The sequence below is a fragment of the Argentina anserina genome, chromosome 4 (assembly GCF_933775445.1).
Source record: "Argentina anserina chromosome 4, drPotAnse1.1, whole genome shotgun sequence".
Lineage (NCBI taxonomy): Eukaryota > Viridiplantae > Streptophyta > Magnoliopsida > Rosales > Rosaceae > Argentina > Argentina anserina.
Window position 1 is genome coordinate 15,979,613 of NC_065875.1, and position 16,378 is coordinate 15,995,990.

The 16,378-nt window shown below is 37.8% G+C and overlaps 1 protein-coding gene across 1 annotated transcript; it reads right to left on the minus strand.

Moving 5' to 3' along the window:
* Nucleotides 1–411: 411 nt before the first annotated feature.
* Nucleotides 412–990, minus strand: LOC126791717 (transcriptional activator hap3-like). The gene has a single exon (XM_050518182.1). It carries the CDS (start codon nt 979–981, stop codon nt 484–486), a length of 498 nt encoding a protein of 165 aa, XP_050374139.1. The 5' UTR covers nt 982–990; the 3' UTR covers nt 412–483.
* Between the last annotated feature and the right edge of the window lie 15,388 nt (nt 991–16,378).

Here is a 16,378-nt window from a genome sequence, read left to right on the forward strand (position 1 = left end):
TCATCATCGAGCTTTGTCAAACATTACCATTTAAATACTTCATTGAATTAATATGAATATTCTAACACTTTTATTCCGCCACCGGAAATAGGTTATGCCGGAGCACCATGATCGGAATTCTGAATGACGTGGCTAGGTGTTACCGCTTTACCTATATATGTCATCCAATCCTCTCAGATCAAAATCATCAAATTATGAATCACAAGAAATAATAAAGAGATCCTAGATTTTGAAAGAAAAAATTATCATTATTCATCATATCAGTAATATCAAGCAAGGCTAGCTGGATCCTAGAGAGTAAAGCAATCAGATATGTGATTTTGAGATTTTCAGTAATGACTCTGATTAGGGGTACGGTCATTAGCTTTATTGCAAATAACATTTAGCAGATGTTTCCGGCTGCTGTAAAGATTGAAGTGTATGGGGTCAGCAGGTCACCTATCACCAGTTGATTAATGACGAGGACACGAGGATGATCCTTTGTTAGGTCTCTTGGATATTTTGACGAGGATTGTCCTCTTGGTTCATGATCATGATGAACCTTTGTTCTTGAGCAGTGCTCAAGTCAGCCAGCAGCTTCAGCTCGTCTTCAATATTATTATTGCTACCATTAGCTCTGAGCTCAGCTCCTTCTTGATCTCTATACCTGTCCAGATACCTCCTCAGCGGGCCGGCGTAGTTATCTAATCCCAGAGTTCCCAGGGCCCAGCAGATGTCGTCACCAGTCACCGTCTTCCTTCTCTCTTTCCGGCACTTATCGGAAGCTTCTCCGGTAACGAAGCTGATGAACTCGGAGACGCACTCTTGCATCGTTTGCTTGGCTTCCTTTGAGACTTTGGCGTTTGACGGCAGGATTTGCTTCATGATCCTCCCAACGTTGGCTATGGGGAGCAGCTGGTCTGGCTGCTCGGTCGTCTTGACATGTTCCTGACACTGATCAAAGTTCTTGGGAACACTTCCACCAATATTGTTGCCTACCATAGGTCTGGATACGAGGTAGGTACTATGTGGTTTGAATGGTCGACACAATTAGTACTGTACTAATCCCAATCTCTATATATAAACTGGGACGGGTATATATAATATAGAATATGTATAGTTAATTAGGCACCCACAACATATATTTGGATATTAATTCAATATTACATGATAGTGATGATACTACTGTTTTATGTTGATTTGATCAGTATGGCATGGTTTTGGATATTCATATTTCATGTCTCATTAAGATAAAGTTCTCAGGCAAACTTGCTTCGATCGCTTTCTGTAATTAACGTACTACATGGCTCGTTTATTGCAGAATTTGGTTCATGATCACCTTTCAAATGCTCCTTAATTATTAACATGCAGTGATGGCCGCTCTATGAGGGAATATCAATTTTATTATTTTAAGGTGGCTGATTGCTTTTAGATTTTGAAACAAGTTATTGACTGTGAAAGCTATTACAACATGCAGTACGTTAATTTGCATCAGTCAAGAGTAAAACAAAAACTTGATCATGTTTATCAAACTCTAGCCATCTAGCTGTCTGTCTTGTTTCAATCTATGACATGCTATGATGCCGACCTGGTCGGCACCGGCCCGATCATGTAAATGGAGCGACAGCCAAACAACAAGCTCATTTATCTATATATTGGCCGGATAACATATTAACATATATATATATATATATATATATATAGTCTCTATCCAGAGTGAAGCTTTATTATGAAATTACAGAGTGAAGTTTCAATTTTGGCATATTTTTCGGTCAAATTTTTTCACCATAAGTGATTCAATATTTAGGTGTATTATTCAAGATCATCTCTACAAAATTTCATCTAATTCGGACATCGTTAAGGTATTGAAATTAGATTAAATCAATGAATGAATTAAAACTGTTCAACGTGAACCGTTCGTGTAAATCTCAATTTTGAAAACTCAAACAATTGTAAAATTAGATAAAACTTTGTAGAGATGATCTTGAATAACATACCTAAATATTGAATCACTTATAGTGAAAAAATTTGACCGAAAAGTGTGCCAAAATTGGAACTTCACTCTGTAATTTCAGAGTGAAGCTTCACTCTGGATAGAAACTGTATATATATATATATAGTCCCTATCCAGTGTGAAGGTTCACTCTGAAGTTTCAGAGTGAAGTTCCAATTTTGACACATTTTTCGGTCAAATTTTTTCACCATAAGCGATTCAATATTTAGATATGCTATTCAAGATCATCTCTATAAAGTTTCATCCAATTTGACACACAGACATGATATTTATACTTACCTAGTGTTTTCTTTGCAAATTTAACTAGTCATGCACTAATGTAAGAACTGCGTCAACGATAATGACACTGACGAATGACGATAACCACTTCAAAGAATAAACATACGTAGTTAGCAATTCTACGGTAGTTAAATATTGATCGATGCAGGGTGAATTCTGATTCATAATACACGTAGAATAACTAATATACAGTTTCAAACTTTCAATTAATATATGAAATTATGGATGCTGCGAGGGCTAAGCTGTGCGAAAGTTGTGTGACAATAGAATTCTGAATTTGCTTGGATCATTTCACCATCATAAGCTTAGAATGGAAGCATGTTTGAAAGAAAAGTTAATTAGTACGTGTGTGGATTATCGATGGAGATAACGTTAATCCCGCTTAGTGTCGATCTTTGCGTGGATTCAACCAGATCGATCTTAACGAATTCAAATGGAGAGATTAGATTAAATAAGTATATTAACTCAGGCACTACAATCTACTTTAGTTTTTAGTATTGGAGTTTACATCATTCCATGCGACAGCATGGCTTTATTGCTTAAACTAATTAAAAACATAAGCTTCTAGTACCATGAGTAGAAGTACACTAATAAACTTCCATACGTATGTTTCTTTTCTGTTCAAGTTACAAAAGCCCTACAATGAAATAGGAAATGCAAAAATGCAAATTTACACCCTAAATTTGGCCATAATTGTTAGTTTGCATCCCAAACTTGCATTTGAGTCAATTTACCTCTTAAATTTGGTCAAAATTGCATATTTGCACCCCATTCGTTAAATTTAATGTTTTCTATCCAATTTTCAGTTACATGTCATGTATTTGAGGGGCATTATTGCAATTATATAATTATTCATATTTAATAATGAAATAAATTAATAAAATTACTTAAGAGGAACACTTGCTACTATGTTTTTTTAAAACATAAATTAATAAATTTTAAGTGATATGATATGTTAAAAGATATTAGAAAAATACAAATAAATACATAAAAAATTAAAACTAAATATGTACATATAAATATATATATATATATATACACAATACACTATATTTGAATGAGTGGGTATGTTGAATATATAATTTAAAGTAGGGTTAAGTATGTAGAAAAAAAGATGTAAATACATAATTTGATTAAAAAATAATCTTTTTTTTTTGGGTAAGCGTAGAGAGGACCAACATTCTCCTACGAAAATTTATTGAAAGGAAAAAAGATACAAAGAGGAATAAAGAATAACAAATACAATTATCTCTCAACCAGCTAAGAAACAGTTAACGAAAACGAAAATTAGGAAATCCTAATCGATCTCTATTACAGTGACTAATATAATAATATTTTATTTGTTTTTAAGAAAAATATAAATATAAAATGACAATATTACGCTTCATTTGCATGACATGTGAAGCAAAATTGGATAGAAACAGTTAATTTTAACGGATAGGGTGCAAATCGGCAATTTTTACCAAGTTTAAGATGTAAATTGACTCAAATGCAAGTTCACAGTGCAAATTGACAATTTCAGCCAAATTTGGGGTGTATTTTGGCAATTTTTCCAATAGGAAATTAATGTGATAGTATAGTTTTAAGTTGTCAAACCTACATTATTACATCTAGATCTAGATTAGTATATCTTGAATCAAAGTAAACTGAAAAAGTGAATGGTTACTGTAATAACCCGATTTTTCGAAACTATTATTGGATTGTTTTTAAGTTTATAATTTATGAAATTCATTAAACAAATTTTGTGTGCTTCGCGAAGTGGTAAGTCGGAAATGGAAACATTGTCGTAACGTTTATTTAGAAAAACGTTACGTTTCCGTGATGTGAATATCGACTTTTATTCCGTCGCTTGTTTGCGAAAACTTCCTTCACAAAAGTTGTAGAGCTCGTCGATACGAGTTCGTGGACACATCACGCGTTTGAATCGGACGTCGGACGTGGAAGTTATTAACTTCGGAAGTTAGTTTCCGATTTTGGAAACGAGTATAAAAAATGTATTTTTCAGATTAGGGTTTCCATTATTGGAAACCCTCTCTGTCTCCTCTCACCCGCCTCCTTTTTCTCTCTCTCTCTCCCCTCGCGATTCTCTCTCCCCGACCCTTACCTCCCACGCCGGCGATCTCCCTCCACCGGCCTCCGTGCTCGACACCGCCGGTGTCATTGAGACCGCACGGCCACGACGCAGCGACCGGTGGTGACGGCGACGCACCCCGAGCGGAGATCGAGAAGAGCCGACGAAGGTCGACCACAGATTCGCCGATTGTGACGTTGCCGGCATCGCAGGAGCTCGGAGCCACCACCACTAGCTCACCCTCCTGTTCCTCGACACAAATCGACCCACGGTGAGACTCACTTCGAGTGGCGACGCCAGCGATCATCTCCTTCGAATCCAAGATCTTGCGGCAGTCTCCGGTCGTTCTAGGACGCCATCTAGGTAAGGTTGAGTTCAGTTCGATGATTGTAATGTTTGTGATTGAATTTTTGGGGTTGTTTGAGGAGGATTTGGGGAGGATCGGAGGAGGAGGTGTAGGGGTGAACACCGCCGCCTTAGGTGGCGCGTGTGAGTGCGGGAGGTGTTTTGGAGGCGGCCTTGGGCCGTGTACGGGTAGAGGAGGAAGAAAAGGAGAGGATTTGGGCGGCGGTGGCGTGCTACGCGCCGGTTTTAGGCTCGGCGCGTGGGCCCCACGCGCTGTCACAGTGAGTGACACGTGAGCACCACGCCCGGTTACCGGAGGTGGCGCGTGTACCCTACGCGCCGCCACGTGCGGCGGCGCGTGAACAGTAAATTATAAATTTATTTTTTACGTACGGTGAATGTAAAAAGTAAATTATGTGCAGTAAATGTAAATGTAAATATAAATTACATTAAGTAAATGTAAAAGTAATTTCAGAAGGGTAAATAAGTAATTATTATTTACTGAGACAGTATTTACATTTGAATAGTATACATACGTACAGAAATACGTAAATAATATGTACACGTACATGAATACGTAATTGATGTGTATTTGTACATAAATACGTGAATATTAAATACATGAATAGTAACTCCGTGAACAGTAATTTCGTAAAACCAGAAATTGTTGAACAATAACATATTATTACTGTTTCGGCATTTAAGGTTTACGTAACGATTCTAAATTCTTTTCTTATCTTTTCAAGATGATCGATAATTCAAGAAAAGGAATTACATTCGGAATTGTGGAATTTTGCTCGAGATTATAAGGTGAGTAAAATCTCACTTATTTACGAATCTACCCTTGCGGAGATTCAAGATTATGCAAAAGTTTAAAAAAGGAAATATGACATGTATTTGATATAGTGGAATATATATTTGTATTAATGGTAAATATGTACATATATATAGTTTGCTATATTATTTACTGTCATGATTTCGTTGTGAATATATTCATTTTGATGATGGGATTATATATTGAGCATGTCGATTTAATTTGTACAATATGAGGCGATGATTATGGTACGTGGTTTTAACATTGAGATTTGTTAAAATGTTTTGTCTTCGGACGAGTTTGATGTCTTCGGACGAGTTTTATATCTTCGGACGGTCTTCAGACGTGTTTATGTCTTCGGACGTGTTGGCATGTCGGAACCTAGCCTTTGGCCGGGCGAAAGTTACGATACAGTTAGAGCTCTAGTCTGTTTGCCGGAGTACTGCATGTGAGGTAACATATGGGTTATCGGCACATGAGTACTCATATTTTTGGATGTTGGGTAGCAGGAGGTTGCCCAATGTCGGCGGTGTACTACGTGAGGGGTAACAGAGATGTACCAGCGTTCATTTGTACCCGTATTGTAAATGCATTTGGGTAAACAGAGGGGTTGCCCAATTTCTCATGAGCACTTTTATTTTCATATTTTTGGACAACCAGATGGGCCGTCCATTGACTCATGAGTGCATTTATAATTGATGTTTTGTGATTTTCGTATATATTGATATGCGAGTTATAGTTTTATTTTACTCATACGAGCTGTAAAGCTTACCGGGTTTGTGTTTACAATCCCGGTGCACCAATTCGATGGTGTAGTGGATAACTCCGCATGTGTGGATTAGCGGGAATTGACGGACCGCTCAGAGGACTTGAAGTTATTTATTTCTAGCTTGTGGTGAGGATTTTGTGTGATTTTCTTGTGAGGTTTTGTGAGGATTATACATTTCCATTTGTTATAATGTCGAATTATAATTTGGTTTGTAATAATCGGTTTGACTGAGTTGTATTTTAAACTCAGCAATGATCCGCTGTGACATTTTAATGATTTCAATTCATTGAGATTGTTTCAGTGTTTTTCATGACTTCGAAATTCGAGTTTCATACTTGAAATTTTGGGGTCGTGATAGTTACTATTTGAGTATGAAAATGTACCGTGATCACCTAATGATTCTTTCTACGAGTTGTTGTTGTAAGGTCAATTTAACAATTTGGTACTTAGTTCTCAAAACATAACTATTTGATGCTTGAAATTATGCTATGTGACTTGTTGATATTTAAATTTAAATAGCTGAAATGTATGCCCCTTATTTTACAATCCCACACTTCATATTTCATTTTTAAGTAACTTGAAATTTGTCATTATTCATTCAAGTTTTGTCTTTCAATAAATTTATAACTAAATAAGAAAAGAGGGAGTGAGGATTACAAATTTGAGTGTAAATTTTAGCTCTCTAAATTTATAAAACACTTGAAATAAAATAATAATATTGCAATAAAATTGAAAAGAGAAATTTACTTGTTGGCCTTTAAACCCTACTCTCTCTCGGTCTCTCTCTAAGTAATTCCTTCCCATCTGCTTGAGAGCTTGAGTTTGATCTTCATGAGAATATGGTTTCGCGAACATTGGTGCTAGAATTTGAAGATCCATTTACTTAAGCTTCTCATTTTCAGTGGGTGTCACCGTTTCGGCGTTAAAGTTGTGTCTTTATCAATGGAGATATAAAAACGAACTCTTTGCATGTATCTTTGCTTGTTGAGTAAAACTAACCGGACAATCCATACTAAAACTTCCAATCGATTTTTGTTTGTCTGAGTGCTTGCCGCTCTCCTTTGTGCTGTTTAATTTCTTGTTAGTTTCTCTGATGGGTTTTTGACTTTTAACTTGGAAATGTTGTTGGGTTTACTGATTCAGATCAATGTGCTTCATGGGTTTTCAGATTTTTGTTTCAAAGTTTTCACCTTTTGGAATTGTGGGGTGTCATGGATTTCAGGCTGGAATTGAAGTTTGTTTAGCGAGTTTTTCGTAGTGTTACAGTTTCAGTGTATGTTATGGACTCGAATCAAACATGTCAAGACGATAGCTTACCTATCTGTCTTCATGAAAAACTGTTGCATGAATTCTTCCATGTGTACTGGTTTTAGCTAGTATCACGAATCAGTAGTTTACTCTTCGGCATGAAAGGAAAGGTATCAAAGACTTGTTTTTCATTTTCCTGGGGGATTGATTAAATGAAGGCTAAAAGCACAATCATGTTTCCTTTTAAGTTGAAAGAGCGAGTGTTTCTTCAGGAACTCTGGTCTTTAGCATGTTTCTTGTTCATAATTTCATTTCATTTTTGTTTTCCTATCTACTTATACTAGTACTGAATAAAATATTTCTAAATTGGCATGCAACATTCATCAAGTTTCAGAATCTCTTTGCCTCTTTGTCAAACTTATCATTTGTTGATAAAAAAGAAGAAGAATAAACTAGCTTCTTCTGTAGAAGACTTGAAGTAAATTCAAATGAGGACCTCAATGAGGATGAATCTGGTCAGCATTTATTTTCTTTAGAAGCTTTTGATATATCTGATGTTTTCGGTAACACTGAGGTACTTCCTAGAGTTGGAGATAGGTACGGGGGTGGAAATTCATTCTCCCTCTGGATGTTTGTAACTATTTCTGTTCTCATGGTGTTAAGGTGTCAATTTGGACCAATGAGAAAGTTGAGAGCTTGCTAAATGTTTCAGAAAGCAACAATTATGTTAGATCGTGGAATAGCAGAACTTCTGTTAATGTTGTTACTGTTATTGGCTATTGTTTCTTGTGTCTGACCTCATTTACTTTCTAGCGTAGTGCTCCGGAAGAGACTTGCAGATTTAAGCTCTGGGGAGCAAGAAAAATTTTCTGAAGTTGTAAAGCAGACCACGGACTCTTTCCCTGATTTGCTTGGTACCCAGCACATCCACAAATTAGCTTGTTTTGAAGACCGTAAGTTTGTTAATATAAGAATATTTTTGCAGAGTATTTTATTTTAGCCTCTGATTACGTATTTTATGTAGTGAAGTCTCAGCCAGGATGCTTACTACTCTTTTACGGAGCATTTAGATTACTGACGTAATTGACTAATTGAGGCATTTTTTTAGTCATTGAGCCTGTGCAAGCTTATTCATTAAGCATGCAAATCTGATGACTTCCACTTCTTTAGTCCTTCTTGACCCACTGTTGTTTCCTTTGGTTGTGTTTCATCTTATCTAAGATATGCTTCATCCATATTTGAACATGTCTTTCTGCTTCAAAGGTTTCTTGAGCAAGCATTGTACTTTGGCAGTCAGAGCTCAAAAGGAGTCACTTCAATTGATGTAATAACCCGATTTCTCGGATTCAATTTCTATGAATTGTTAGAATTGAATAAACTTGGAAAATTTAATAAATCATTTTGTTTCGCTTCACGACGATGTCAAATCGAAAATGGAACCGTCTTTGGAAATCTAAATTGGAAAAACGTTATGTTTCGCTACGCGGGAGTCGACTTTTACTCTGTCGCTTGTTTCCGAAAACTTCCTTCACGAATGTTGTAGAGCTCGTCGATACGATTTTGTGGACATGTCATGCGTTCTAATCAGACGTCGTAGGTGAAAGTTATTAGCGACGGAAGTTAGTTTCCGATTTTGGAAAAAAGTATAAAATGAATTTTTAGAAGCTAGGGTTTCCAAAAACGGAAACCCTCATTTTCTCTCCCTCTCCCCCGTAGTTGCACCCCTCTACCCCGAGACTCTCTCTCTCTCTCTCTCTCTCTCAAAAAAATCGCCTCCGGCGATCTCAGCTCACCGGCCACCGTGGCCCTCACCGCTGACCCCAAAGGCACCGCACTGCCTCTAGCTTCCACCCTTGGACGTTACACGCCGTCGTTCGCTGCTCCGAAGCTCCTCCGATGATTCAAGCTTCTCCGGCGACTTTCCGGTGGTTCTAAGGTCCAATCTAGGTAAGGGTTTGTTTAAATTGATTGTTGAGTTTGATTGTGGGTGAAATTGTGGCGATTTGAGGAGTTTCGGAGGAGGAGGAGGGGAGGTTCGTACCGCCGCTTAGGATAGCGCGTGAGGGAGTGTCAGGGGGCAGGAGACGGCCTTAGGTTGTGGAAGGGTGTAGGAGATGAAAATGGACGGTTTTGGGCGACGGTAGGCGAGCTACGCGGCGCTTTTGATTTGGCGCGTGGCCCCACGCGCTGCCATTCTGGGCCGCGCAGTGGTCGCGCGTGAACAGTAATTTTTAAACAGTAAATTTTTGTAAAAATGAATTTCTGTACGGCAAATGTAAAAAGTAATTATGTACAGTAATTATAAAAGTAAATTGCGTACAGCTTTTGTAAAAATAATTTACATACAGTAATTGTAAAAGTAATTTACGCACAATAGTTGTAAAAGTAATTTTCTAAAAGGTAAATCGGTTATTAGTATTTACTAGAACAATATTTACAATGGAATAGTACATTGGCGTACAGGAATACGTAACAATATGTACTTGTACAGTAATATGTGAATAGTATTTACATGAACAGTAATTTCGTAAAAACCGGAAATTGCTGAAGAGTAAAACATTAGTACTGATTCGGCATTTGAGGTTTTATGTAATGTTTCTAATCACTTCTTATCCAATTTAGGTGATCGACTAAACAAGTAAAAGATTTGCTTTCGGTATTGTGGAAATTTATGCTCAGGAAAATAAGGATAATAAATCTCACTATGACGAGTCTACCCTTGGCGATGATTCATAATTACACTTTATTTTAAAGGATCGAACTATGATATATATATGATATAGTGGGTTGTGTATGCGTAGAAATGGTAAAATCGATATATATATATATATATATGAGTTGCTATATTATATATTGTCATATGTATATTTCAAATGAGTTTATTTATAACACTGATATTATGTTATTTAAGCATGAATCACTTGTCTTTTTGTGCAATAACATGTGAGGAATGTATTGTACGTGGTTTTAACATGAGTTATGTTAAAACGTTTTTTTGTCTTCGGACGTGTTGGCATGTCGGAACCTAGCCTTGGCCGGGCGACAGTTACGATTCAGTTAGAGCTCTAGTCTGTCTGTCGGTGTACTGCATGAGGAGTAACAGATGGGTTACATGCTTATGAGTACCCATATTTTTGGATATTGGGTAACAGATGAGTTGCCCAATGTCTGACGGCGTACTGCATGAGGAGTAACAGATGGGTTACATGCTTATGAGTACCCATATTTTTGGATATTGGGTAACAGATGAGTTGCCCAATGTCTGACGGCGTACTGCATGAGGGGTAGCAGATGAGTACCTGGGTCTCATGAGTACCCGTATTATAAATGTATTTGGGTAAACAGATGGGTTGCCCGATTCCTCATGAACACTTATATTTTCAGACATTATTGGACAACCAGATGGGTCGTCCTGTGACTCATGAGTACATTTATAATTAAATGATTTCAGTATTTTTCTATTGCATTACTATGCGTGTTATACTGTTGTTTTACTCATACAAGCTACAAAGCTTACCGGGTTTGTATTTACAATCTCGGTGCACCTATTCGATGGTGTAGGAAATAGTTCTGCATGTGTGGATTAGCAGAATTGGAGGAATACTCTGAAGATTTCGAAGTTTATTTATTTATTTTGTGGTGAGGATTGAGAAGATTTTACATTTCCATTTGATATAATACTTAAATTATAAATTGGTTTTGTAATAATCAATTCGACTGAGATGCACTATGAACTCAGTAACGATACGCTATGACTATAAAATGATTTCAATTTATTGAGATTGTTTTAGAGTTTTTCATGGTTTCAATTTTGAGTTAAACACTTAAAATTTCGGGGTCGTGACAATTAAAGAAGTTCCGTTAAAACTTTTTGACTAAATTGAACTTGTGCGTCCATTAACATTGGAAGCTTTCTATTAAATAAATCTAGGGATCTGAAATGGTTCAGTGTATCACTTTCAGATGCATTGGGAAGTTCTTACTACCTGGCCATCCGAGCTATATTTGTCTTACCACCTTTTCTAATCTTGGTTGTTACTGTATTTAAGTGGCCCCATACGTACTCGTGGTTGTGAATCAGTTTCTTACTTTTAGCTTTCAAATTGTCCACTTTCCTTCATTCAGTATTGTTTGTTTTCATAGCCACGTTAGGAAAATATGATCTACGGACAGTCCTTTAGAAAACATCAATAGATCAATTATTGCTGACCTACTTGTGAAACAATGAAGCATTTGTACTTCTTCTATTGTTTTTTTCATCCCTCTTCAACCTTAATCCTTACTGTATACTTTTGACAGTTTTATTTCAGAGAATAAGACACTAATGGCAAAGATGTCTATTGGAAGATTTGGTTATTTATGTTAAGAAGTAAATTTGTCGTTCACCTCTATTATACCCACCACCCTAAGTAAATATCAAGTGCATATTTTCTTAACAAATTTATAACTATAGTATTATAAAATACATTTGACATTTACTTAAGGCGGTGAGAATGTGGTGGGTATGATAGGGTGGACGACAAATTTGTTTCCTTTGTGTTAGGGTTTTATCCGTTTGGTTTTACCCTAGCATTAATTGCTGGATTTATGGTTGACAACTTCAGCTCTCTCTCTTCTCAGCCTTTCTTCTTATGCAGGAAGAAACGACTAGTTGCAGTTTGTGAGTTGTTTAGTCCTATTGTCCTCTATGTTAATTTTGATTAGTTCAATGTATAGATAATCTTTCTTCTTTAGGTATTAGCTTATGGTAGGCAAGGACTGGATCTTCTATGCCTTTATATTGGTTTGTATTCTCAGTTGTAAACATATCAATCAATACAGTTTAAAATTCATCTATTGTTCATTGCATCTCTTTCTTTATGGTATCAGAGCAGTGATCTTTATAAGACATGCTTCTGCTTTCGTGTTCAATTCTAATCTCGTTCTTGTGTTCATTATCTTTTCATCATGACTGGATGAAATAGGCCAACCGAGGCTTCCTCATCTGCTTCCAAAGAAGTCATCGACTCCAACACATCAACTCGTCTCACTTTCACACTGCTGAATGAATTCTATTACATTCAATGGGCCAGTACCATGACCTTGGCAATAGGTGGAAGGCAGAGAATGAGCTACATCAATGATAAGGTCAAGAGGCCTGCTACTTCTGCTACAGAGTTTGATTGGTGCCATGCCAGGGAGTGAGGAATATCTCGAGTTTTTGGCTCTCTCAAGATCAATTAGTCTGAGCATGGATCATCAACTCCATGGAAGCAAGGTTGCAGCCAATTTTTCAATACTCATAAAGTGCTCTCGACATGTGAACTGCTATTAAGAGTATGTATGGTGACCTAAACAATTGTCCTAGACTGTTCCAAGTCAAGAGGAAATCGGCTGACCTCCGTCAGGGAAGTCAAACTTTCACTCAGCATCTTGGCAACCTTACTGCGAAATGGAATAAGCTCGAGCTTCACAGACCCTTCACCACTGACACAGCTACACTTTTGGAAAGAGCAAATGAAGATAAGATATTTGAGCTCCTTTCTAGCCTTGGAGCTGAGTATGAAGACATCAAAAGCCACCTTCTCATATTACCTACTCTTACTGTAATATCCCGGAAATTTATAATTATTTTCTAATTATTGTTCGGAGACGTTTAAATTGGTGGTGATCCGATTATATAGTACGAGGGAGAAAACAAAAGTGTTAGAGCGATTTATACTAAGAAACGTTACCGTGAGAGGTCAAGAGTTGACTTTTTATCCGTTAGGAATCTCAGAAATGTTACCGTAAGAGGTCAATAGTTGACGTTTTATCCGTTAGGAATCTCAGAAAACTTCGTTCATGAAAGTCGTAGAGTTCGTCAATACGAATTCGTGGACATGCGGCACACTTAAATCGGAGTTCGTATGAAAAAGTTATTAATCAAAAGGTATTTGTACATTTTTGGAAAGTAGTATAAATAGGAAAATTAAAGAGAAAAGGGGGAGAAAAATCAGAAATTCGGATCGGGTACTGTTCACGATCACTGTTCACATGAAAACACAGATTTTTCCTCCCGAACAGCTGACTTTGGGCCGTCGGATCTTCGTTGTCCGACCACCATAGACCGGCGCACCGGTCCCGTTTGAAAGGTTGTTGCATCCTCTGTCGATTGGTGGGAGTGCCACCTGCCATCTTGCCGCCGTTTGGGAGCGGTGAAGCCTGTAAGTTCCCTCGAAAGTGCACAGTTCGCCGAACTTCACCTCGCCGAACTTCACCTCGCCGGATCTCTCTCCTCCGGCCACCAATGGATGAGATTCTTGTTCCATTTTGAAGGTCTCATTCCATACTACAAACCCTCCAAAATATTTAATCCAAATCATTTTGTGCTTGGAGAATCGAAGAAAAGAAATATTAGTTTTAAATTAGGGCTTTTCGTTTTTTGTTTGTCACGACCCCGAAATTTCGAGTATGAACTCTAATTTCGTAGTCATGAAAAAAAACGCTAAAACAAATCTCAATAAATCGAAATCGTTTTAATGTCTCAGTGGATCATTACTGAGTTCACAATATAACTCAGACAAACCAATTATTACAAACCAAATTTATAATTCAATATTACATCAAATGGAAATGTAATAATCCTCACATAATCTCACACAAATCCACAACAAATCCTCACCACAAGATGGAAAATGAACGACTTCGAATCTTCAAAGTTGTCCTTCGATTTTCCACTAATCGATACATGCGGAATTATCCCCTACACCATCGAATAGGTGCACCGGGATTTTAAACACAAACCCGGTAAGCTTCACAGCTCGTATGAGTAAAATGACAAATACCACTCGCATATCAATATATACGAAAATACACAAATCAACAAATATAAATGCACTCATTACAAACTAGACGGCCCATCTGGTTGTCTAATAGTGTGAAAAATATATGAACTCATGAGAATTAGGCAACCCCTCTGTTTACCCAAATGTATTTATAATACGGGTACTCATGAGCGGTGGTACACCTATGTTACCCCTCATTTAGTACACCGCCGATATTAAACAACCATCTGTCATCCAATATCAAATATATATGCGTACTCATAAGCCGATAACCCATCTGTTACCACATATGCAGTACCCCGGCAGATAGACTAGAGCTCTAACTGTATCATAACTTTCACCCGGCCAAAGGCTAGGCCCCGACATGCCAAACACGTCCAAAGACTGGTCCGAAGACATAAACACGTCCGAAGACAAAAACTCGTCTGAATACATCAAACACGTCCGAAGACAAAAAAAACTCGTCCGAAGACATCAATCACGTTTGAAGACAAAACGTTTAAACAAACTCCATGTTAAAACCACATACAATAATCATCGCCTCATATTGTACAATTAAATCGACATGCTCAATATATAATATCATCATCAAAATGAATATATCCACAACGAAATCATGACAGTAAATAATATAGCAAACTATATATATGTACTTATTTACTATTAATACGAATATATATATTCAACTATATTAAATACATGTCATATTTCATTCTTTAAACTTTTGCATAATCTTGAATCTCTACAAGGGTAGATTCGTAATTAAGTGAGATTTTACTCACCTTATAATCTCGTGCGTAATTCCACAATTTTCGAAAGTAATTCCTTTCCTTGATTTATCGATCACCTTGAAAAGATAAGAAAAGAATTTAGAATCGTTATGTAAACTTTTAAATGCCAAAACAGTAATAATATGTTACTGTTCAGCAATTTCTGGCGTGCCCCACTTGCTGCCACAGTAATAATATGTTACTATTCACGTATTTCCTATTCACGTATTTCTGTACAAATACACATCATTACGTATTCATGTACGTATAATACTGTTTTACGTATTCTGTACGTATGAATACTATTCAAATGTAAATACTGTCTCAGTAAATAATAATTATTGAATTACCCTTCTGAAATTACTTTTTACATTTACTGAAAGTAATTTACATTTACCGTACGTAAAATAAATTTACATTTACCGTACGTAAATCACCTTTTTACATTCATCGTCGTAAAAAAATAAATTTTTACAATTACTGTTTGAAATCACTGTTCACGCGCCGCCGCACGTGGCGGCGCGTGGGGTACATGCGCCACCTCCAACAGGCCGGGCGTGGAGCTCACGCGCCGAGCCTAAGGCCGGCGCGTAGCACGCCACCACCGTCCTAAAACTGCTCCTTTCTTTCCCCTCTTCCTCCCCACGGCCTCACGCCGCCCCTAGACCTCTCCACACCCCCACACACTCCGCCTAAGGCGGCGGTATCCTCTCCTCCTCCTACACCTCCGATCTTCCTCCAATCAAGGCATAAATTCAACAACAATCACAACCAACCCATCAATTACATCAAATCATACCTTAATTTAAGTTAAGAACTCCGATTTAGCACCGGAGAAGCTCGGATCGCCGGCGGTGTTCTATCTCTCGGGATGAACTTGAGTCGATGCGATTTGGCCCCCCAATCGCTTGTAGGTGGTCCCAAGGGTGAGAACCGGTGTCAAGGCGCCCTCCTTCGAGCCCTTGCGTCACCGTAGATGGTGGTTCAAGCGGCGGCGAGTTGCAGAAGCTAGGTTACGTCGTGCGGCTTCAAGGTGGCGATGCACGATCTGGCGAGCTCGACGGTAGAAGCGGAAGGTCGCACGAAGCTCTAGGGACCGGCGGTGAGAGGCACCGCAGCCTGGAGGCGGATATCGCCGGTGATGACAGTGAGGGTGAGAGAGAGAGCTCGAGGGAAGAGAGAGATGAGAGGGAGGCGCGGGTTTGGGGAGAGAAGAGGGTTTCCGAAAATGGAAACCCTACTTCTGATAAGTTTCCTTTTATACCCCTTTCTAAATCGGAAAC